At 52.1% G+C, this 24588-nt stretch overlaps 2 protein-coding genes across 2 annotated transcripts; one reads left to right on the forward strand and one right to left on the reverse strand.

Moving 5' to 3' along the window:
- Positions 1–1035: 1035 nt before the first annotated feature.
- Positions 1036–6280, reverse strand: DYNLT2B (dynein light chain Tctex-type 2B). Its single transcript, XM_080349742.1, has 5 exons — positions 6165–6280; positions 5542–5675; positions 3876–3945; positions 2039–2102; positions 1036–1405 (listed from the first exon to the last, which is right to left on the reverse strand). The coding sequence occupies exons 1-5, from the start codon at positions 6230–6232 to the stop codon at positions 1358–1360; spliced, it is 384 nt and encodes a 127-aa protein (XP_080205868.1). The 5' UTR covers positions 6233–6280; the 3' UTR covers positions 1036–1357.
- Positions 6281–10434: 4154 nt separating this feature from the next.
- On the forward strand, positions 10435–15849 carry PDCD1 (programmed cell death 1; the record flags this gene model as incomplete). The annotated part of the gene is made up of 5 exons (XM_080349771.1): positions 10435–10543; positions 12807–13139; positions 14129–14284; positions 14796–14830; positions 15631–15849. The coding sequence occupies 5 exons, from the start codon at positions 10435–10437 to the stop codon at positions 15847–15849; spliced, it is 852 nt and encodes a 283-aa protein (XP_080205897.1).
- Positions 15850–24588: the final 8739 nt, after the last annotated feature.

Below are 24588 nucleotides of genomic sequence, written 5' to 3' on the forward strand. Positions count from 1 at the left end.
GGGTAAGTCACCCTCTATTCCCCATCTGAGGAAAAGGAGAGGAAGCCGCTTTCAAACAAATAGAGAAGCAGGAGAGTGTTGCCTCCAGGATTGTAGCCGAATGAGTGATTCTAGAAGATGCGTCATAATTTGGTACTTCCCTGCTTTGGAGGAGCTGCATGGACAGAGCAAGTTCTGCTCAAACAGTCGGTGAGGATTCAGGATTCACCTCACCAAACTTCAGCACTTCAAAGCCATTCATACCACTGGAATTGTTCAGCTGCGTTTGTGCCTTGGTCAGCACAGAGACAAGAGGCATCACCAGACAGCAACTCATCCCACCTTCCGATGGACACCTGAGATGCACTTGGGTGGCACTCAGTCTCTCAGGAACCAATCCAGTCCTCTAACTTTTGGGGAGGTGTCAGACTTTAGTACTCCTTTTCTGATCTACAGCAGCCTTTTCTGCTGCTCCTTTCTGAGGCTAGAGTCCTAACAGATTTGGGCTCCAAACATCCACTCTTGTATCCCAAAACAATTACAGAAAGACAAAGACTGGGAAAGCACTGCAGTATCTGCTGAAGAGGGCAATGAGCAGCGATTACTCAAAGCATCCATGGGTGCCAAACCACACCAAACCAATGAGGAGTTAGAGCAGGGAGGAGTTTTGGCAGTCAGTGGGGTGAGCAGGCTGCTGGCCTGATCTAATGCCCTAAATACCTTGTCTTCCTATCAGGTAATATCATCTCATGTGACACTGCGCTGGGATTCACAGCCCAAATCTTATGAGAGTTATAGGAACAAATCTAGATAACCAGAATATGAGGTTGGCTTTATGGGTTAATTTACAAAGAATCCTCAGAAAACGATCATCTGAGAAGCACAGACAAGCACTCAAGGCTACTGCATCTTGTAGAGCGGAGGAAGAGGACAAGCTGTGGAAATAGCAAGAGTCAACCCACAGGAGAGGAAATATTAAATACATAAATTTATTGTGTTACATTTCTTATAAATATCTCATTAATTTCTGAAAATTAACAAAAATAGAAGCAACAGAACCCTTTCAAGACAAAAGTTGGGTTTGCCTTAGAAACAATGGCAATTGGCAAAACACTTTTTTAGGACAAAACCAACACACTATATAAAAACAAAGGGTGATTTAAATAAAGGACATAATACTATCGTGCTTAAAGCTCTGTCAATATCCACAAGAAAGAAGGAATGTTGTAGTGTGCAGGACAGGTGTAGGATGTGCTTTGTAGAGCTGTTATTTTGTTAGGTACTAAAGGAAGAACATGATGTTTTTGTGCACTTTAACAAAAAAACACCCGAAAGCGTTCTCCTCCACCTCTGTCCTTCTGTGCAATATTTACCATCTTCAATAGTAGAAGCAGCCAAATGCAGCTACCACACAAAACAGGCTGTCCTGGGGAGAACAGAGAAAGGCTCAGTGTTTGTTAGTAAAGTCGAGCTTTTTGCTAGCCTAAATGAAAAGGCTAACCTAAGGAAACATTTAGACCAGAGCACAACCTTATATTGTAATAGATTGTGATTTTCTATCTTTTAGTTAGTTTCTTATTCACCTCAGTTGTGGTGTAACCCAGGCCAGTGTGTCCAAATACTAGAAGTGCCTCAATTTACTCCATCCAACCACCCACAGATGTTTAGGTGTCAGTTTAATACAAAAACAAGCTAATAATGAAATAAAACCTTGACTTTTGCTCAGTCCTGGATTCCAGCTATACTCCATAACAGAAGTTCAGCAAAGCATATAAGACTTTATCTCTTGTGCTTCCTCTCCCCACCTGTAAAATGTTGTGACTGTAATGACTTTTGTACAGTACTGTATGACCTACTTGGGAAATAAGTTTTACTATGGTAGATATTAAATCTAAGTATGTTTTGTGAATGAGGACATAAATCATACTGTTTCAGTGGACTCTTGGTTCCTTCCTTCTAGTGGTTGTTTTTTTCCTGCTCCATTATTTAAGGTCACTTGGCCTCTCACACAAAAGCAAGTAGCTTTATACTTTCTCATGGTAAAACAGCCAATGCTTACATTCATGAACACATCGTGAGCGTAGCTGTCAGTGTCAGCATCCCAGAAACATCGCGCAGCCATACTAGACAAAGGAGACAGAGTGGAGCCATTACCCACAGAGTTCATGTGCAAGGATGGAAGTGATGGCAGATACTTTCCTTGAAAAGCAAACTAGACTTCCTTTAAAGATAAAGGAAATGGGAAGCATTTTCATGAATCCTGAGCTTAGATCCCCACTGCTCAATTGCACCACATGCCCTTTGTATGCGGATCAAGTGCCATCTTCAAACTCATCAGCTGTCAGCCCTCCCACCTCCACTGGGCAGTAGGGCTTGAAACCTCATTGCTGTGGTGCTTAAGAATCTTTGACTTCTGGCCTATGCGTACCAGTGGTTAATTTAGCTTATTTGTTCTTGTCCTTCACCTCCTGCACCCTCGTGGTACATATTCCCAACTTATTTATAGGGAGCTATTGTATTCCTTGGCAAACGTTGTGTTCCTAGACCATGAGCTGAGCTCTTCTAGTCCTTTCTTATCTATACTCTCTGTTCCCTGACCAGCCTGCTGGCCTTTTTCTACACCTGCTTCAGTCCAAGCCTTACCTTGAAGACAAGCAACCGGACCATAATAGGATATTACAGACAAGACCTTGCTGCTGCCTTGTCTAATGTCACTGACACTCCCTTTGCTCTGCAAATGTCCATCCCCTGCCGCCCCAGTCAGTCTCAGCTGGCAGAATCCCCGTTTGTGGCACAGTGTGTTGTTCCTAGTGCCTATATGTATGGCTTATTGTTACAAGATTGTTGAATTTAATCCTTTTTTTCTATTACTTTAACCCCTCAGGGTTATTCTGATCCTTTTTTTCAGTCCAGTATTCCACTCTGCCTCTGGAATACCCTGGCTATTCTGTATATTGCTTTAAGCATGTTAGTGGTCACACTTCAGTCTTTCCTCCTGCCTATTTCAAAACAGAGTATTTCTCCAATTGGTGCTGTCAGCCTGTGTTGCTAGGCTTCACATTTCAAATCAGACCACCTAATTAAACCGCTCACCCTGGTACGGTGCTTCTGGAGCAGCGTGCCTGCAGACAGACATTCCTGACAAAAGCCGGAGCAGCAGGTACGGATATTCCTCCCTGACCTCCAGAACACTGAGGCACCAGATCTGATTACAGCTCTGCTGCACTGATCTTCTGCTGGAGTACCAGGCACAATAATAAAGATAAGCCCAGCAGATAAAGAACATAAACCCTGTGGGCTGTTCTCTTCTGTCTTCTCCCTGCTCACTTGTAATGGAAAACTACAGCCCACTATTGCAGCCAAAAGGAATTCTTTTGTCTGATTGCAGGCATCTGGAGCTGGACTGCAAGTGCTCAGCACCCACAGTCTAGGCTCGATTCCCATGACAGTATTGCATGAGGATTATAGAAATCTAAACTTCTGAAAACTGCCTACCTGGTGGATTAAATGCAAATGAAGTATTTATGGAAATTTGGCTTTAGACAGAAGTGAGTTACTATGGTTCCTGTGCTCCAGCAGGACCTTGAGAATGGACTGGATGTGTGCTGGTATTCATCATGGATACAACATGAAATGCCTTTCTGCAACACTCCTCACAAATGCTTTTCAGCATTTCAGCTTGCTACGAATGACCATACACACAATTATCACTGGGTAATTCAGTCAGCCACAATCCAAGCCCTCACTTGTTAATTAAAGAGAAAGTGCTTTACACACTTTATCATCTGCAGAGAGATCTTTGTACCTAGGAAAGTTGGAAGAAGCGTCCAAGGGAAAAAAATACATGCATACCCAACAAAAATGACAGAAATACAATTAGAAGATGCAAAACTTACTTCACTCCTTCTCCTCTCTGCTCTCCAATCACAACCTGAACCACCATTTTGTACCTGTCAAATCCTTCCTCTGGAGAGAGAAAAAAATAATAGTGAGAAGAACAGCTTGAGCCCAAACCAGGACCCAGGAAGCAAAAGATTTCTGTGTACAAAGCAAGTGTCCTGTACAAGTCCATGCGATTGGCAAAGTGAACAAAATGCCATGTGGCTTCATTTTCCCAGGTATAGAGAACAATGGTCTTATTTGAGTTAAAAGTGAACAGGGTATTTGGCATCTGTCAAAAGATGCATCTAAGGCAGTAGACACCCCTAAGCAGCCGCACTATATGTCAGCATTCTACTTGGACAGCTTTCAAGAACTAAACACATGGAAAGAATGTAAATAAGGCCGCTGGTGGACAAAACCCTCCTTGAAAAAAATTGGCTTATTTTTAGAATGTTCCGATGCGAAAGTATTGAAGAGATTCTTCTGTCACACAGGTGTTTCCTTTGCTTCAGAACTGGGATAAAACACCACATAAAAGCATATGCGGGTCTATGTTATGTGTCTGCAAAGATACGCAATTGTTTTACAGCAGTAAAGAAATACCTTCAGGGCACAGGCCAAATCCAATCAGGCCATGGCAGTATTCCAGGAGCCAAATCAGAACAAGCATGTTTAAAATGAAATATAGATCCTAATGCTTGTCTTCAACAAAACAGTGTCCTAGGAAGGCTCTGGTGCACTATTTCCACTGGAGGATTAAGCTCAAGATGCTGGGGCTGGTAACATTCACCATGTCAGGATCTGTCAGAGATAGCAGCTGATACAATGGCCACACCGGGCCAGTCTCGCTTCAGGCTACTGCGAGTGTGTTTACAGATTATTGAAGCCAAGCCCTGTGTGTATTAGCTCGGCATCAACACGTGCTGGGACTACAGCTGCTGCTTGTCTTAAAGCAGATGCATAATTCTGGGAGAAGAATAAACCCACAGTTCCTGCTGAGAGTGACGGTATGTCTGTGTCACCGTGTCAGGCCAACCCAGCAGATGGAGCACCAGCCTGTCCTCAGGGAGAAGGCAAAAAAAGTGACAGTGCCAACACGTATCTATGTACTTGTTCCAGCACTGAATGCAGGAAACGCCTGCTGGAGCCTGAAATTTAGTTCTCGAACTCAGAAAAGTTGGAAGGCATCCTGCACAGCACCACCGCGACCTTTTTCCAGTGCTGTAAGGCTGTAGTCACACCCCTCCTTGGCTGACTGTGCCCCTAACTCTCTCCCCTTTTGCTGCTCCCACTGGGTCTTGTTCTGATCTCCCTGCTATTCCACTCTGACCCAACTCTGATTTAACTGGCAGCAGTTTTTTTCTGCTACACTGAGGCAAGAAGCAATGAAGCATTTCTTCTTTCTTCCCTCTAATGCAGCTTCTTTCCCTGCCATGCAGCCCTCCAAGGCTGATATTCCAGACCAGCCGGTCTACAAAAACAATTCTTGTCTGCTTGAATTAGGTTTCTAGTTCCACAGGCAAGGACATATGTATATAGGCCAGAATGTTTCATAACCATCAACTCGAGTCAGTCAACAGCGAAGAAATAGATTTCAAGAATAAAGGAGGAAAGAGGGATTTTGTCAAAGGGAGAGGACACAGTAAGAAAAGAGACGACTTCCCCAACAAGCCTCCTTACCTTTCAGTCTGTCTTTTATTATCTCTGACAAAGACTTTGTAAGCTGAGGCATTTCTTCGGGGACGTACTGTACGTTGGCCAGCTTCTCCTTCAGTATTGCGTGGATGCATTCTTTTACTGTGGATGATTTAAATCTATCGGGGGAAAAAAAAAATAAAAGAAAAACCAAAACAGCAAAAGAAGGCCAAGAAAGTTAACATGATGTGTAAAAACATACATAACCTCGCGTGGGAAAATGTAACTTTCACATAATAAAGAATAATGACAAATGAAAACCACGGGGAAACAAAGCCCAGCTGACACAGCGATACTTACCCAGCCCTGCCAAAAGCCAGACACCCACAAGCAGAGGTGTGAAACCAGCCCCATTCAACGTTGCCCCTTCAGCGGTATCCCCACCTCTGCTCCCCCCACCACATCTCATGTCAAAGTTGATCCAGTGCCCTTCCCAGACACCAGACCCCGGGGGCCCCCTCATTCCCAACCCCCCCACTCAGCCCCCACAGCCTCATGCGAGCCCCCCATGCCCAGGGACGCCCTCCCCACCGCAGCTCCCACACCCCCTCAGACCCAAAGCCCCAAGAGCATCCCCCCTCCGTCCCCGGCGCCCCCAGGTCCCTCACCGGCGCTGCAGGCCGGGCCGCAGGCTGTACGTATTCCCGGCCCCATCGTCCGCCCCCAGCTCGCCCATGGCCGCTGCACCCGCAGGCCGCCCGGCGTTGGTTACCTCGGCAACCGCCGCCACTGCCGCCACTTCCGCCTCCTTGCGTCATGGCGCGCCACGCTACGTCACGGCGCCGCGGTCCGCCCCGCGTCTTGCGTAGTGGCGGCTCGCACGTGGCCGTGGGGCGCGGACGCGGCGCGGGGGGGTGCGGACCCACGGAGCGGGGTGCGGACCCACGGAGCGGGGTGCGGGAAGCGTGGAGGGGTGTCATAAATTGGTCAGAAATTTTTTATCTTGACTTTTTTTACAAATAAATATATCTAATGAGATAATCGGTAAATAAATGCTAAATAATTGCAATAACAGTAGTAAATGAAGGGTGTGACGAGCCTGGTGCTCGGGAAGGGCGCTGACGCGCTCAGCTGGGAAGGCGGCCTCAGCGCAGGGTGCGTCTCCATGCCCTCCTACCGCCCCAAACCCTCCTCCCACCCCAAAAACCCGGCGGCAGCCCCACACCGACCGCTGCCCGCTCTCTAGCCCGGAGCTCGATGGGCTGGAGCGGCTGCGGATGGGGTGCCTGCGTGGTCCAGGTGGCAGCAGAGCAGAGGGGGATTGCAGCCTTGCGCCTTGCCTCCAGGACCTTAAAACTTCCAGAAAAGCCTAAAAATGTTGCTCCCCTATGTCCTCCTCCAGTCACAACCTTGTGCACTTCGCCCTCTCGGCAGCTGCTGTCTGTCCTGAGGAAGGCTAGCGAAGGATGGCTTGGTATGACAGCCCCTCCTGAAGAGATGACATCCTGCTTCCTCCGCTCTTTATCTTGATGTGGCAATCTCCACGATCGCGCTTCCCGCATGCAGCGGGTGACATCACTGAGAAAGGTCCCCAAACGCTTCACCCAGCTTCAAATGGAGGCAGCGTGCAGGTGCAGCTGGGGCCGAACGTGCTGCTGCTGGTGGTGAGGGGCTGGAGAGCACCAGGACGTGCAGCAGGGCTTAGGGGTGCCTGGGATTGCGGCTCTGTGGGCAGGGTGCTGCCTGGAGGTGTCCCTGGGTGCCAGGCGGGTGTGAGTTTGCACCAGGAGGTGTGTTTGCTGGAGTTTTACTTGGGATGCATGGATGCATTCCAACTGGCGCCAGGTCCTGCACTGAGTGTGGGCAGGTTGCTGAGAACCTGAGCAGCAGTAGCAGCTCCAGGTTTCCACGGGTTTTAGCGGCACTGCTGTCCAGAGATGATCCATCGGAGCCCTTGGTAATGCTGGGCTGGGCATCAGCTCTGCCAACTGGCTGGAGCAGCACCCCGCTATCCTGCTGAAGGTGGCAGTGACCCCATGCCATACCCCTGTGGCACCTTTGCATCACAGTTACCATTGCCCTGCCCAGGCCCTGCAGATTTCCGCTTGCTAAAGGAACAGTTTTGTGCCTCCGCTCCATCCCTCCGCTTACTCACTGCTTACTCACCCCCCACCCCCTCCCCAGGGCTGCTGCCTTTCCCCACAGGGTCAGGCGTTGATGTTGTTGTTGTTCATGCAAATCGTTTGCAGGGGCCTTCCTAATTTCTGAGAAGTATCTGACAGACCTCAATGCTTTCCGTGTTTATTTGCAAACACTATTACCCATTTCCTCTTCTTGCCCCAGCTGTTGCCTCCTGCCTGGGTCAGACCCACAGATGTGAATTCAGATCATAATCTCTTCCTCAGCACCTTTTCATGTTAACTTGTATTCCCCATCTTATTTGGGAAGCTTTGCCTTCCATGCGCTTCAGTGAGCTACATCCAAGGTGTTTGGTCATTGCTTACTTGCACATCTTTCAAATTTTCAGTGCTACTTAAACACCCAAAATGCTTCTAAGCCCTTTTGGGACTGATCCTCTATCCTTTGAGGTGACTGCTCAGGGTGATACCTGTGTGCCCTGACAGTAATGGCTGCAGGAGACCACAGCCTTATCTGGGTCTCAGCTGCATTGGTGAGACCCTTGTTGACTCATTGGGCCACCTTCGTGTTGTAGAAAAAAAGGACATTTGTATTTCAGTGAAGTGGTGTGATGTGCTCGCTGAAGTTCCCATTTCTTAGTTTTGAAGAACAAACTGCTTTCTCACGCATTTCTCCTTCCTTTTTTGCCCTCCTTTTGCTCTTTCAGTGGCCAGATAGAAGAGGACTACCCCATGCAAAAAGCCCCCTGTTCTCTCTCTTGTGGAAGAGCAAGCTTTCCATCAGCGTGATGCCAGAGGGCTTGCGCTGAGCATCCGAAAACATTGCTGTACGGTCTAACTCTACCAACCACTAGTTTCTAGTGGACACAACAGGTTCTCTCCACCTCAGGTATCAACTTACACCCCGTTTTGAGCGTGTGTTGGAAAGTTTGAGCAGTTCATGCTATGATTTTAATCAGAGCCCTCAGCTGCCGTGCGGGGCGGAGAGGATGAGCCAGTTTTTCCTGCCGACCATGGCTTGGTGAGTCGAGATCTCAGCAGTGAGATCTCCCATCACATCTTCCGCCTCTAGAAACCAAAACATGTTGCAAGTGCCAAACGAACCACCCCACACCCGGTCCAGATGCCTGGTGTCGCCAGTTGGGGACACAAAGCCTCGAGGTGGAAAAGCCTCCTTGCTGTAAGCTTCCATAGTTTCTGGAATTCAATTTCGTTTAATTAGGTTTTGGTTTTGTTTTTTTTTTTTTAATGGGGAGGTAGGAAATTGTGAAGGAAGAGGTGACGTCCACCTCTGAGCCCACCAGCACCATTGAACATGGTGGAGAGCGCTCCCCTTACCACCCTGCCAAGCAGGAGGCTCCAGCCAGGTGGCACGGAAAGGTGACAAGGAGGGGACAGCCCTTCCATCTTGCTCTGTGGCCCATGCAGGGCCAAAAGTTCATGAGATGCAGGGCCAAAAGTTCATGAGATGCAGTGCCAGGAGGAAACTCGGAAAGAGGATCCAGGACAAGCTAGATCAAGCCCCTGGCCCAAGGTGAGCCCTGCCTGTCCTGGCTCAGAACCCCCCTCCTTGGCCATCCTGAATTAAGGGTGGCTCCCCCACACTGCTCACCTGCTGGGGCTGTGTCTGCAAGTGAGAGGTGAGCAAGCTCCAGCCCCGCAGCTCATTTCTGAAAGCCCGGAAAATAATGAAATCATCATGAGAACCACATGTTTCACCCCGATTAATAATTTTCCCCTGATGCTATCCAAAATTGCCAGGGCACTGACGCTGTGTTTGAGAGAAGCAGAGGAACCAGCCACCGCACGCTTTCACCTTTGGTTATTTCCTATGCGAATATTAGTCAGCAGGTGAGCGGGGAATATCATCGGTGGAGAAATTAAATAAGTCTGATGTAAAGGTCACCCTAATAACAGCACCCTAGCCGCAGGCACCTGCCCCTGCTCTCTGCAAATCTGTCTGTGGACAAAAACACCTAAGGAGGCAAAACTTCTCTATCTTCTTCTCCACCTTCTCCATCTTCTCCTTCACCTCCTTCACCTCCTTCATCTCCTTCATCTCCTTCATCTCCTTCGTCTCCTTCATCTCCTTCATGTCCTTCTCCTTCTCCTTCTCCTTCTCCTTCTCCTTCTCCTTCTCCTTCTCCTTCTCCTTCTCCTTCTCCTTCTCCTTCTCCTTCTCCTTCTCCTTCTTCTTTCTCCTTCATCTTCTCTTTCTCCTCCTTTTCCTTCTTGCTTCTCCATTCTCCATTCTTCTTCTTCCTCTCCCTCCTCTCCCATCCCTTCCCAGTGGGAGCAGCCTTCCAACAGGTGCCCCATGGCTGCTCAGATCCTGCCCAGTGCTACACATCCCCCAACACCCCACTGCCATGGACACCCAATGGGAGCACACATAGGTGCCTGGGAACCCAAGACAGCTCTTTTACTTATGGCCCAGACTTGCAGTTGAGGACACGTCCCCTATTGTCCCTGCCTGCTCCATCCCTGGGAGCTTTCCCCAAAAAGGGTGTGGGCTCAGAGGTGCCCATCCTTTCTGCTCAGTAGCCGAGTGCCTCGCGTGGGAATGCGTGGGGAGGGGAAGGGGCCAGGCTGAGCTCAGCTGGTCTCTGCCTCCGTGGGGAGGAAGCCGGGGGTGGGAGGCAGCCCGGGTTTCCCTCTGGGGCAGAGATAGGCACGTTTCATTTCCACCCCAGCTGCCGCGCATGCCAGAGAACAAGCTACCGCTGTGGGGAAGGAAACACAGAGAGAGCCGGGGGTGGTACAGCACCGTACAGCACCACACACCTCTGACCAGCTCGCCATGGCTTCAGCTGCCTCGAAGACAATGTGGGGCAGCGTGGAGATGGCCCTGACCAGCCTCTGTGCCATCCTACTCTGCTGCGGCCCCATGCTGGCCGGCTGCCGCCCAGGTAGGTACCAGAGCGCGGTGCCCATGTCGTTCTCAGCTGGTGGAAAATGTCTAAGGGCTGGAAGCTTTGTAGTTAAAAATAGCTCTGGCATCAAGAAAGCAAGAAAACCCAAAGCTTTTGGGTACGTGCTGCTGAAGCAAGGGAAATGGGGATGCTTGGGGCAGAAATGGGGTTAAAGGATGGAGAATGAGACAAGTCCCCAGCCCGCGGTACCCGCGCTGGAGCTGTGTTGTGGGCACATTGGCTGTATTTGGAGTTCGGTGTTGAGACTCTGGTTGAAAGCCTCAGTTTGCCAGTGCTATGCAGGGTCTGGGGGTTTTCTGCTCTGGCTCTCACAGCTTCGGGCTGCACCCTCGGGCTGCGCCTCCCGGTTTGGGCTTGACCCTGAGGCAGCCAGGGTACTGTGTGCAGTTTTGTTCAAGGTGAAATTTGGGGAAGAAGGGGAGATGGAGGGGAAGGGGTGAGTCCAGACAGAGCAAGCAAGAGCCCTGATGAAGCTCTGACATCCCTTCCTCACAGCCCAGCTCTTTCCTTGGTGGCTTCAGGTGTTTTCTGCCCCAAGGGTGGTCGCAGGGCTGGGCATCCCTTGGAGCAGATGTTACCTCTGGTGCTGAGACGATACAGGGAAGCATGTAAACTCAACCTCTGCTTTCAGAATTCCTCTGAGCGCTTCATTCATTGCTGGCAGTGGCATTGGGTAGGAAGCAAAGCCCCAAGCCTGCTGAATGTTTCCTGTTAAACACAAATAACCCAGAACACTGCAAAAATTACGTCTCTCGATTTGGGCACTGCTGCGGCCAGCGCTGCCTGTGGGAGCTGAGGCACTTGCCTCCCTCCCTTCTCCTGTTTGGTTTCATCTGCCATTTCTCAGCCCAGTTTTCCATCTAATCCTGTATCTATTAGAAGAATTGTTTCAGATCCTTTTCTGGCTCGTGATGCTGAGGTCATGGTCCTACGGTCTCAGGCCAGTGCTGAAGAGATGGGAGGGACTTTCTGACTCTGTCCGCAAGCCCTAGGGCTGCCATCGGTGGTGATTTCTAAAAAAGGAAGATAAATTTCTTAACGACAGGCATGTTTCGAAGCATTGGCAGTTTGAAATGCTTGCTCAGATAACTCGTGTGAGAAATGCTTCTTCCTGCTTTTTATTGCTCCAAACGAAAGTTAATGTGGTAGCCGCCTTCTGGATGGGGCTGGCTGAGCTGAGACGTTGGGAGCCTGGCCCAAATATGCAGCATGCCTGCTGCCAAAGGGGATGAACCTATGGGGATCACGGGCAGGGAAGTGTGGTGAAGCAACAGGGCTAGTGCTAAGGGCTGGGGGCCTGCGGCCATGGCCAACTGTCCTCTGTGCTGGGAACAGCACGGCAAGCCTGGCCAAGATCCCTAGGGTGGGTGCCAGGCTGCCCACATACATGCAAGGAGGGGACAAGCAGCTGGAAAAGGGTGGCATCATAAGCTCCAGGTCGCTCTGCCCTGATCTCAAGCTGGAGGTGGCAAATACAGTGCTCTGGGCAGCACCTGCCTGCTCTGTGCTGCCAGCATGGAGCAGGGGGCAGAGCCGGAGCCCCCCGGCAGGATGGGCTGCACCGCGGGGCACTGCCCTGGCCCAGGGCTCGGTCCCTCTGCTCACTCCCAGAGGCAACATCAGCTGGAGGAAAGATGACTCAGACACTAAAATACAGCATAGATTTAAAAATAGTACAACCTCCTAAGTTTGTTTTGCCCGCTACAGGTGTTCTGGGTTAATTTTAGGTAGCCCAGAGCACAATTTACTCTACTGAAACCACTTAACTTAACCAGTTACTACCCCTGGGGACACTCAGGAGGGGAGAGACCTCCTGAGTACCTCCTGAGGTCTGGGGTACCTCCCCGTGATCCAGGGTGATGCTGTGGACTGGCCAAGCATCCAGCTGCCTGTGTTGCTGGCAAGCCCCAGAACCTGGCTGCGGTGAGCTGGGTGCTGGTGATGGCACGGGGCTGGGCTCGCAAGCAGCTGCTGGCACATTTTTGTAAATCCCCTTAGGATTTAGGGGATTTACCTTCTCCCTTCAGGAGCTGAGAGTGAAACAGCTGAGGGAAGCACGGAGCCTATGGGTTTGGAATGGAGGAGCCCATCACCTCTCCATGGGATGGGGTGCTGGTGAGGGTGATAACGGGTTCTCGCACTCTTTGCATTCCTGGTTCTTGCGTGGGGGATACGGCTGTGTCTGAGACCTGTGCGCACTGTAACCATGTGTTTTCCTTGTTTCCTCTCTCCCCAACAGTGACCCTCTTCCCAGCCATGCTAACTCTCCCTGCAGGCAGCTCAGCCACCTTCTTCTGCAACATCTCCATGGAGAACAACTCTGGCTCGGAGTACAGCCTCAATTGGTACAAGGAGACCAACCACAGCCAAGCTCAAAAAATTGCAGAAATCAGCCGGAACAGCCCCCCGACGATAACAGAGAAGTACCTGACCACCAACCACACTCCTGCCTTCAAGATGGAGATCCTGAACCTTCACCAGAATGACTCAGGCTCCTACTACTGTGGGCTGATCGCCTTCTTTGAATCCAATAAAGTGATGGAAAGCAACCGATCCCATCTGGTGGTCACAGGTCAGCCTGGGGGCTGTCCTGATGGGGACAGGTTGTTGGTGTTGTCCTGTGGTGCTGTGGCTCCTCTAGGCACACTGCAGCCCCAGGGCACAAGGCAGGTGGTACCCTGCGGGGTGGGGTCCTGGTGTGGGTCAGGAGAGCACAGCCCTGCCCTTTCCCCTTTCCTTTGCGTGCCTGGTTGACGCCCAGGGACACAGGCTGTCCTCACACATCTGCACTGTGCTAGATCTGGCCCTGAGGCAGGAGGTCTCCATCCTGCTGGGGCTGCATCCCCAGTGATGCTGTGGGGAGGAGTGAGTCCTTGCCCATGGATAGAGGCAGGAGACCAGCACAGGGAGCTGCCTGCACACCTGAACAGCCCCTTTATCAGGGAACAGGGCTTGTGTTTGAGGTGACAACCAGGGCTCAGAGCCCTTGAACAGCTGGTGTTGGTGTAGATACTGTTCTTGTAAATCATGCGCTGGGAGGGTCTGGTAGCCCCATGGTGTGGGAGACTGAGATCTCACAGGAAGAGATGCCATGCACTTGCTTGGCAGGCGGGAGGCTTTGATGGGCTGAAGATGGCCTTTTACAAAAAGGAAAAACACTGCGAAAGTTAACTGTCTTTCACAACATCTCCTCCCAACGTGAGCTGAATCTGCGCTGGCCCCAGGACGCAGAAGCAGCTAGGAAGGTTGGGGAGGCCGTGTCCTCCATAGGGCTCTTCTGGGCATGGGGTCATGCGGTTCCCTGGCCCCCTGCACCCCAGCTCTCAGCAGCGTGGCATCATCCCCTCCACCTGCAATGGGAAGGAATGGGACACGGCCAAAACGTTGCCCAAGTCAGCCCAAATTCAGGGCCTCTGGAGGGATGTGACAGCCTGCCAGGGACTGAGCCCTTTCCGGGGACAGCCCCTGTGCTCACATGGTGACTTTCTCAGGGACTGCAGAAGCCATTTTACAGACCTGATCTACTGATTTTGTTCCCTCTTTTTTGGACGGCTATTACAGCACCCCCTGAGAAGACAAACGCCACCAATGAGCCCGAGATGGAGGAAGGCAATCCCCCAGATCACTTCAAGGCCCTGCTCCTGGGCATTCTGCTGCTAGCTGGGGCAGTTGTGCTGCTGATTTTTGGCTACCTCACCGTCACATACAGGAGAGGAGGTATGATCCCCCATGGGCTGATGCTTATCCAACAAATCCAGCTTGAACACAGGGGCAGCCATGTGCCTGCAGCTCCCTGGGGTACATGGGCAGGTTTAACCTGCTAAACTTAGCTGTGACGTGTCCCCATGGGACAGGTATCTCTATGCCTAAAGGAGAAGGATGCTTGGGGCCATGCTTGCCCTTTGCAGACCTCCCAGGCCACATGCTGTGGCTCTGAACCACTTATTAGCATGGTATCTTAACATCATGGGCAACCAAGGGGCTCTCCCAGAGGGGACCCCCCAAGAAGTTGAACCCCACTAATCCCGATTAAGCCCTAGACTTTGTATGTCACTTGTCCTTGTAATGCTCATGGTGTTAGATCCTGAGTGGAGAAGGACGAAGCGTGGTGCAATGTTTGTGGTGTCTAGGGCTCTCCTAGAATGTGCAGGCTTGGTCAGCCCCAGCCCCAGATGCTTGTGCTGTCTTGGAACACAAGTATCTTCTAACCAAATGTGTTACTTTGCAGATGTGCAGAAACCGCCAAGTGAAAACGTGCTAGCGGTGAGTTTTCCGTCTCTGATGCTCTGCCCTGCTGCAAGGGAGCATTGCAGCATCGCTGGGGTGTGGAGCCTCCCTTTATCAGCTCTCACAGGCTTCTCGCTTCTCCTGTCTTCTCTGATGCTGCTCAATCTTTTCTGCACAGCTACAACTGCTTTTTTGCACCTGTATCAAAGCCCCATCACAATCAAAAAACTGCCTGAGATAGGATGAGACCCCTGTAGTCCAACCCTTACTCAAAGTGGGGTTATCTTTGACAGTGGATTGTGTTGCTGTAGAAAATGGGACAAAATGTTCCCCCCTTCATTATACTAAGCTAAAATTTCTCTTGCTCTCTTCCTTTTGCTGGTCGCTGCCAGGAGTCTGGCTATGACTTCTCCAACACCATTAGGTAGCTGAAAGTTAGTGAGGAGGTTGGCCCCTTGCTCTCCCCTCTCCACACTGAGCAAACTCAATCCTGGGCTCTTGTCATGCATTCTGTGCCAGCTCAGAGCCTGATGGAGATGTGGGAAAAGGTGTCCTATCATGACCCTGCCTTTAATAGCCAGGCAGGCAGCAAGCCCCCCTGCCTGCAGAGGCAGAGAGCTGAGACCCCCATGACCTCAGTAGTGACTCCAAGGCTCATGGTCTGGTTTCTCTGAGCAAATGCTATCCCAGGTCTGTGCGTCTTTCTGCCTTGTATCACCTTCACTCTCCTGGGATGCTTCAGAGCTGGTTTTGGCACTTGCTGTAAAAAGCGGGCTTGTGCTGGGGATGGTGGATACCTCTGGATGATGAATCATTCGGACATGGTTTCCTTGCAGAAGGAAGAGAAGCCCCCCGTGGTGCCTGTGTCCACTGTGGACTATGGCGTTCTGGAGTTTCAGCGGGATCAGTGCACTCAGGTGCTGCCTGAGACTCGGCTGGTCGACCAGACTGAATACGCCACCATCATCTTCCCAGAGGAGAAACCCATCACACCAGAGCGAGGGAAGAAGCACAAGAATGACAGGACTCGGCAGCTGCAGTCACAGCCCTGCTGAGGGCCGGGGTCCCTCCTCGCTGGGGTTCGGTAGGGACAGGCTGCCCCGGCCCCTCACTCCCACCCCAGTTTGCAGTTTGGAAAAATCCAGCCTGCAAGGACCAGAGCAGTGGAGGCACCGCTGCTGGAGCTGGTAGCGGACAGTCCTGGCCACGGCAGGATCGTGGCCGTGGGGTGGGTACCACGGAATGAGGAAGGTTCCTGCTGCTCCACATGTTGGGCTAGGGCAGAGCAGTGATGCTGATGGGACTGTGCCGAAGGCGATTTACATAATGTCTTGATTTTCTACCTTCACCCGGGGCTCCCTGGAGTGGCCACGCTGCTTCCCTCGCCTGGGTCTGACTCAAACAGCAAAGCACAACTGCAAGAGGAAAAGCTGGAGGACAGAGATGGAGTAGATACCCAGGGATGTTGCTTGTGGGGGAGCCTGGGACTCAGGGCTTCTCCTTCCCCTGGGCAGAGACTGTCTTCTGTACCGCTATTTAAAGAAACCCCTGGGAAGCAGGCGGCTACTTTTCTTCCTCTCTCCAGGCACTTTCCTTTTCTACAAGAGGGGAAATCTACCCCCGCACCCCTCCCTCCACAGGTGGGAGATGGATCTAGCCCTGGGGGTGAATAAAGGGTTTCATGCCTGTGGAGTTTGTTGACTCGTGATGGCGAACGCGTGGGCAGGCAAATAACGGCTCTTGGCAGCGCAGGCGAGAGCCGGGAGGCGGCACCTTCTGTTGTGGTTCCTGGGCCGCTCTGTGCGATATGCAAGCCGCTCTTCCACAAAGCTGCTCTTAATAATTTAGAGAAGCCACCGCTCTTTTTCCTCTTTCCCCTCTCTAGGCTGGCCCCCAGGTGCAGCTGCGAACCAAGCCCCCCTTACCAGGCTGATCTTGGGGTGCTCACCCAGCCGGGGATGAGCATCCCTGCCTTGCCGGGGACCTGGCTGCCATCAGCCAGAGAGCACAGGTCACGGCATGGTGCTCAGTACAGCTTTCTGGCTCCAAACTTCCATTTTCCCTCTTGAAAGTGGTGCTGAGGCCATGCCACTTGCCAGAAACTAAAACAGAAAGATGCAACAACTGCTTGAGAGGGGAGAAATCCCAGTAAGGAGTGGCTTTGGAGTCAGCAGAGACCTGGCAGGAGACCACGAAACCCAGCGGAAACCGAGAACAGTCACTTGCATATCACACTTTGGTGGTACTGTCAGCAGGTTTCTTTTTCTCTTACCCCCAGTAAAACCAGTGCAGCCTTGTGGGAGCCAGCCCAGTTGCTGGAAGAAGGGGTGAGGCATGTGAGGCACTGCAGTTTGTTCCCTGTGGGGGCTGGAAAATCCCTGAGAAGCCTCCAGAGGGGACCAGATAGGATGCGTATCCACCTGGGATGGCTTTCACCCTCTCTCAGAGCAGGACAGTGGACGCTGTGGCCCCTTCAGTCCCCAGTAGCCACCACGGGCAGTGCTGTAACTCCCACAACATCCACTTTCGCGAGCAGCAGCCCTGCTCCTTGCCCTGCAGAGCCCTGCAGTGGCCGGCTGGGCTCAGCTCCGCGGAAAGCCAAGGCAGGAGGCAGCCGCAGCGGGCGAGAACTGGAAGCTCAGTCAGCAGTTTTGTTTTTGGCTTTCCCGTCAGATGCGATATCAGTGAGAAGGTAAGCCCCACTTCATATTTTCCGTCCTGCCTTTCGGGCAGCAGAGGTATTGGGTCTTCAGCCCTTCCTGCACCCCCCTGGCTGCATCCGTGGCTCCTCCAGGAACAGCTTCCCCTCTCAGTGGATGGTGGTCTGCAGCTGGCTGGAGCCTCTCAAGCCATCCAGTGAGTTCGGAGGTGTAGCAAAAGTATCTCCTTCTGCCATTTGCGATGGGAGAACACCCAACCCACAGCAGCATCTGTGCCACTCTGGCCCCCCAGCAGCCAGGCTGCAATCCTGCCCCTGCAGGGAGCAAGACTGGGACCTGGGGATGTGTGGGAGGAGTGGTAGGGATACTCCAAACTGCCAGACATCATCTCCCATCCCTGTTTGGAGGACAGGGTGCCCAGCACTGGCAGAAATCCAAGCTACACTCCCCTGTGCTGGACACAGCACTGGCTGTGCTGGCCAGAGCAGGATCAAGGCTGGGATGAGCTCAGGATGGGATGCTGGTTTCAAGCTTCCCAGCTGAGCATCCCCAAACCAAGCAGTGCCCTGAGATGGGTGTCAGCCCCCACGTTCCAGCATCCTCCTCAGGGATGGGGGGGCCAGGAGCATTCATGTGCAGGAGCTGCTCTTGTCTTTCTGTGCAAGCTAGAAGAGAAGCCACCCACGGTTTTGACTTTCCCTCCAGTGTGCTGATAGTAGTTCAGTCTTCCTGGGGTCACTGCGCAGGATCTGGAGGAAGCTGTTTTACCTCCCCTGCTGAGAAGTCCCCAGTTCTGGCTTTCCCAGCTCCACCATCCCACATCCTTCCTTCCCATGCCTGTCACTCCATTATCAGAGTCCACCACTGCACTCATACCAGCTGCCAGGCTTATGTCCCTTTTCTCCACTCTGAATTCAGCAAGAACTCAAATTCATTTCCACTTATGACACTAAGGTTTGCATCAGGCTTTCTGGAGGGTTGACCTGACATCCTCAAGTCTTTTGGCTTTCCTTGTCTTCACAGAGGAGAGGCTGGGTTGAGATGGGCTTGGTACGGTTTGGGGGTACATCCTTCCTGCCGCAGCTGCTTTGCTGGCTCTGTAGGGATGTGGGTGGAAGGGTTTTAGTGGTCGTTGGTTTAGGCTGCGGAGAGGACGTGTGTTGCAGAGCGGTTAGGCAGACCCTGCCACCTGGCTCTGGTTTTAAACCTCACTACCTGCAGCATCACAGCCACTGGGGCTAATCCCTGTGCCTCAGAGCCACTGGCAGCACAAAAGCAGGACCTCAGCCTGGTCCACAGCATCCCATTTTGGGAAAACTGAGGCTCACAGCAGTGCAAGTGGGAGAAGAACAAGACCCTGTAAAACTGAATAACACCTAGACCCAACTCTTCTGTGTTCTCAGGATATACCATCACCGGGAACAACTCCTGAAAGGCCAAAGGAGATAGGGTATAGATTTGGACCTGCCCATCTCATTCCTACCAGCATTGTTGATGCAAATACAGGAGAATTCTCCTGACAGCCCCTTCCCCTGTGGTTTGTGCTCACAAGTGCACAGTAGCCAAACCGGGAAGGTTCCCATTTCCCCCCCTACCCTGTATCATGCCAGAGCAAGCATGCCCAGGTGGCTGTGCACACTGATGTGCAAGCCCACGCAAATGCTCATGAACATGCAAACGTGCACACAACTCCCCATGCAAATTTATGTGCATATCCTCAGATTTGCACAGCTACTGTGTGCCAAATACGTGAACACCCCTGCAGACACACAGCCCCCCAGATCCTCCATCCACATGGTGCAGCTCCTCCCACACCAGGTCCTGGGTGCAGCTGAGGGGGTGGCTGTGGTCACCAAAGCTGCTGCATTTCCTGCACACTCTGGTCTGGCAGCTGCAGCAATTGCTTCCAACCACAGACCGATACCTGGTGGTCCCCCAAGGAGTGGCTGCCACAACTGATGGTGCCAAAATGCTATGTCAGCTCTTCAGGACTGCATGCAGCTGGGAGCTCTGGAAAGCAGAGCTCCTCTCCAGACCCATGCTGGTGTGTTACTGATGGAGGATGGCCAGAACCCTCTGGAAGACCTCAGAGAGCTGGGACTGATTCCTGTCAGCATCTGCGGGAAGTTGGATATATGCCTTTGACAAGAAAACCCACCCTATACAGGTGCTTAAGAGCTAGCCTGGCTCCTTATATACTCCAGCCTTGATTAAAGGTGATTGAAAGACTGCGTGAGCAAGCACCCCTTAAAGAAACCTGAGACTTAAAATGCGTCTCAAGAAAACTGGGCAGGCAGATGAATATAGAGATGAAGTCCTCTCCTGCTGCTGGTGGCACTGTCTTTAAGGTGAGCCATGTCATGGAGCAGCAAAGCACCACTCCTGCAGAATGGGACATTGCAGATGCTGGGGAGGAGAAGGGGTGGCCGGGTCGTGTGGCAGTAAGGTCTGCTACAAGTAAGAACTGTCTTGGTCACTGGGAGGTCTCAGAGCCATGTTTTGGTTTGAGAGAGGTTGGGCTGCAGGTGCTGCGGCAAATCTGTGGGTTATTTGGCCACCAAGTTAATGGAATGATCTGCGGGTGGAACTGATCTTGTGTGGGAGCATTGCCTTGGCCTTGACTTGCTGGGAAAGTGACTGTTGGTTGTGGAGGATCTGGGTGTTGGGATGAGCTGGTGGATGCCATGGGTGATTGGTGGGAGGGACCCCTAACCACGGCCAGCTTGCACAGCCCTGGTGTGTCCTGAGGGGTACAGGCCCACAGCATCTCCTTCATCCTGTCCCACCGAAAGCCTCACCCTGCCTGTTGCTGAACCCGCCATAGGTTTGCAGAACATTTGCGTTTCCTCCCGCCGCCCTCATGTTGCTTTCTCTGGTTTTGCTTTGAGTTGGCTCCAGGGTTTCTCCCTCTCTCTCCTCCTCACTTTGGCAGGTTGTGCTACTCAAGGAGGATGCTGGCAGGCTGGATCCTGGGGCACCGGGGCAAGCAAGACAACCTCTGCCCCCCAGCCAGGTGTGAGCTCCCAAGAGCAAACCCACCACCCATGGCACCAGGACAGAGGGGACTGAGCTCTCTTCTTACCCCTGGAGGGACCATCACAAGGCCCACCAGATGAACAGGAGCCCAAACCCATGTGGGGTGGTACGTGCTCACATCTTCACAGCCACCTCCTTCTTTCAATTTCTCCCCATTGCTCAGCATCCCTCTCCATCCCCAAAGTCCAGAGGACACTGGGGCAATGTCCCCTCTCTACAGTCCAGCCTGGGCATATGTCGATTTCCAGAAGGCCCCATTTACCTCAAATCCACCCTGGGACAGGTGGACCCTCTAAGGGCTTGATTATGAAGACAGTCCAGCCTGGAAGGGATCCTACAATCACAGAATGTTAGTTGTCACTTGTCTCTAGAGGTGGAGGGTTTCACCATGTACCAGGAGGATACAGATGCCCAATTCACCATCTGCTTCAAGGAAGGGGGAAATAGAGGATCCAGGAAACTGTAGATGAGTCAGCTTGCCTCCGTACCCAGAAAACTGCTGGAACAAATTAGTAAGGCCACCAAGCAGTAAACACCGAGAGGGCAGCACTGAGTCTGAGAACACAGATTTACCAGGAACACATTATGTCAAACCACCTAATTTTCTTTTCATTAGGGTGACGGACTGGGTACTGCAGAGAAAGCAGGAGCGATGCTATCTTTGTCCTGCCTTACGTGACATTCTCATAAGCAATGGAAATTGGAAACGGGAAATTCTGCCACTATGGGTGAATGGCTGCCCAAGAAGCTATGTCCTATCAGCAGTTGTCAACAGCTCATGATGGCATTGAACAGGGGTTTTCTGGGGGAGCATGGCTCAAATGAAGGCAACATGCTATTGAGGAAGGGTGTAGGGGCTGTCTGGAGGAGGGTTAGAAGTCAAATTCATCCTGATAACCTGGAGAAAAGAGTAAAAATTCCCTGAAAGGATTACTGATGGAAAAGACTTAGTCATGTTTAATGCAGGAAAAGATGAGAGAAATCTTCGTGGTGGGGGAAAAGAGCCCTGGTATGAAGAAGCGGTGAAAGACAAAGAAGTGTTTAGGGTTATGCCCTGTTGCTCAGATGGCAGTCCATCTGTCTTGCAAGCCTTACTGTGCCCACAGACACGGCATTCCAGCTGCTGAGGGGATGTCCTGCCCTGCAGTCCTTCCTGGGGACCAGGGTTGGATGTCCCTTTCTGCCCCTCCTGGGGACTGCTGGCAGGATGGAGCCACCTGGATGGGGTGACCCCAAAGGGAAGGTATGGATGTCCCAGCAGGGATGGGAGGCACATGGGCCAAGCAGGACAGTGTGGGTGCTTTCTCCCTGTGCTGGAGGGGTATGTGACGGAGAAGCTGACACACAGTGAGAAACGGAGAGGAGGATAAGAAACCTTGGGAAACCTTCCTCCTCTTGCCTGGGTGGCTCACCTGGGGGTGGGAGATGAAGTAAAAATTAATTTCAGGCTGTGCTAAAGCAGCAGGGAAATTACCGCCCGGGCTGCACCTTGTGTTCGCCTCCTTCACGCATCCCATGGAGGAGCCATGACCAGTGTGGCAGCATGGAGACGATTGACAGGGTCTGTCCCTGTCAGGTCTGGCCAACCCACCAGGGTTGTGCCGAGACTAGGACAGGGCTCGTCCCCAGTCCCTGCCAAGGCTGGGCTGTGCAGGGACCTGTAGGAGCAGCTTTTGCTTCCAGCTGGGTGCCGAAAAGCAGCAAGGTGCTGGGGCATAGCCGGGAGGTGTGCACGAAGTGGAACAGGACGTCAAAGCAATTTCAGTTCTGTGGGTGGTTGTGGGAAAGTCCCTTTAGTAAAAGCAAGTCAAAGGCTTTAATAGAGGGACCAGCGCTGGGCTCCTTCTCAGAGATGACTCCGAGGGCTCGGCGCATCGTGAGTCATGATTTGAGTTGTGTTGCCATGACGTAATGGGAGGCTGGTTTCCATCAGAGCCGGGTGTTGGAGGCAGGGGCCTTTTCCCATGCCAGAGGTACCACCAGACCCCCAGCGAGCCACGTGTCCCCCAGGACAGGCAGCGTGGGGAGCAGTGTCTGCCCTGGCAGGGAGCATCCCTCTGCCCTGCAGCAGCAGCCTCGGGGAGGAAGGGCTGGGCTGAAACCACAGATCCCCCAGATGAAGTGATCGGTTTGTTTGGGTGAATATGAGAGTGCCAGGAGAGAGGGCTGCCTCCCCGGGGGGCTCCTCCTCCTCCCCAAAATAGCTCAAGGTGCCACAGGCACTACTGCCCTCAAAATAAAGGGGAGATTTCAAAACCTTTAGGTTTTTCCTATATTCAGTCACCCCCAGGCAAATCTCAGCTCCTAACACAGAGGGGCCCACGGGGATGTCACCCTGCTGTGGATGGCTCATCACACCATGCTGTGGCACAGCGACGTCAAGCACTGCACTGTTCCAGCTTTCTGCATGAGATTTGCTGCTCTGAAGACCTCTCTGTGGTGAGGTGCATGAGGGGATCTTCTATAGCGAACCTATAGAAATGGGGGCCCTGTGCTCTGGCAAAGGAGTTGGGGGGGTAAGGGAGATCTGCTGCTCCACCTCTTCTTCCCCATGCACTGGTGCAGAGCCAGGGTTGTCCCCTTGTCTGCACCTGTGAGCACTGGAAACACTGTTGGGATGACCTCTCCTTCACCATCCTGGTTGTAGGGCGCTGCCCCAGTCCAGGTGGGACCCCATGTCCCCATGGTAAGGCTGTTGGGCAGACAGTGACTCACGTCCTCTCCACAGGTTAGGGCTTTGCTAGCTCTCCATAAGGATCCTGTAGACCTTTGATTGGCTTCTGTGTTTCCAGGAAATCACCTTTCCTTCCTTCTAGTCCTGCTTCAGATTGCAGCCTTAAGATTTAATTAAGGGTGAAAGGACCTCAAAGCAGGGAAGAACCTCGAAGCTGATGATGGGGTCTGCCCAGACCTCATCACATCCCTCTGCTCTCACAGGAGGGGCAGCATATGTTGTGAAGGTCCTGGAGGGCTCTTGATACTAATGATTTGCTGACTTTTCCCTTCCAGCAGCGAAGATCAGACGCTCCCTGCCAGCCTGTGGTTACTGGGACTTATCTATGTTGTCTGTCTTCCTCTTGGGATCTGGAGGATGAGCCTGATGGGCTGGTGACTCTTCAGACCTCACAGCTGCTGCCACCTGCTGCTGGCAGCTGCCGTGCCCCTCTTGTGATGCCACAAGTGCCATCACCTGTATCCTCAGCAATCCTGATGTTCCAGCTGCCTCTGGGGCAGGGCCAGCTGCTGAAGCTGCTGTCTGGGGCACCTGGGCTTTTGGGGTGTCAAGCCAGAAGAGGACATACTTCATTTGAAACCAATGTGAAGTGCTTTAAGCCCAATGCTTAGATCCTTTTGCTATTTTTTTTCCTTCCAAACGGAGGTCTGTCCTACTGCAGGCTTTAATATCCTACAGTCTTTGGATCAAACCCGCCTGCTTCTGGGAGCCTGAGTGGAGCTCTGGGCACTCAACACAAGGAGCTGCTATAACTTTCCATGGTGGGTTCATCCTCAGCAGCCACCAAGCACATTTCCTCCAAGGTATTCTGGGGCATTTTGTGCCCTCTCTGTATGTGGGACAGTCTCCTCCGAAAGTTTCATGCTAAATGAGATGGTTTTACTTCCATGGCAAGCTGAGCTTGTTTTGTCAAGCTGCAGATCTTCCTCTAACTTAAGACCAGTTATCATTTGGCATCTTAACTAACCTGCTTGCTGTCCTCCATTGCTCTCCATGGGGTGTCCTAGGGAACCCGCCCCTGCAGAGGGGTGAGCTGGGGGGCAGAGGGCTGCAGGCAGCTCCGGCTCTGCTGTTTATACCTTCCCTGGGTGCTTTCAGCACAGAGCACACCTTGGCTCTTTCGGTTTTACGTGTGGTGCCGTCGTCCTCAACTTTCCACCCTGAAGTTTCACATCAGGCCTTTTTCTGCTCGAGTTGGCTGAAAGTTGCTAAAAACAGCCCGTGCTTGGTGGCAGCTATCGAGAGAGAGATAAGGCTACCTGCAGCTTTATCAGCTGCTGAGTCCTGTGTTTTTGGTGGGTTTCGCTTCCGTCATATCTACACTGGTTGCAATCTCTGCTGGTTCACCCCCACTGCTGTGACAA

This window comes from Nesoenas mayeri, assembly GCF_963082525.1.
Source record: "Nesoenas mayeri genome assembly, chromosome: 9".
Lineage (NCBI taxonomy): Eukaryota > Metazoa > Chordata > Aves > Columbiformes > Columbidae > Nesoenas > Nesoenas mayeri.

Coding starts and splice junctions, on each gene's coding strand:
- DYNLT2B (XM_080349742.1), bottom strand. CDS start 6,232: ATGGGCGAGCTGGGGGCGGACGATGGGGCCGGGAATACGTACAGCCTG. Junction 5,676..6,164: donor CGGCCCGGCCTGCAGCGCCG/GTGAGGGACCTG, acceptor TTCCCCCGATAG/ATTTAAATCATCCACAGTAA. Junction 3,946..5,541: donor AATAAAAGACAGACTGAAAG/GTAAGGAGGCTT, acceptor TTCTCTCTCCAG/AGGAAGGATTTGACAGGTAC.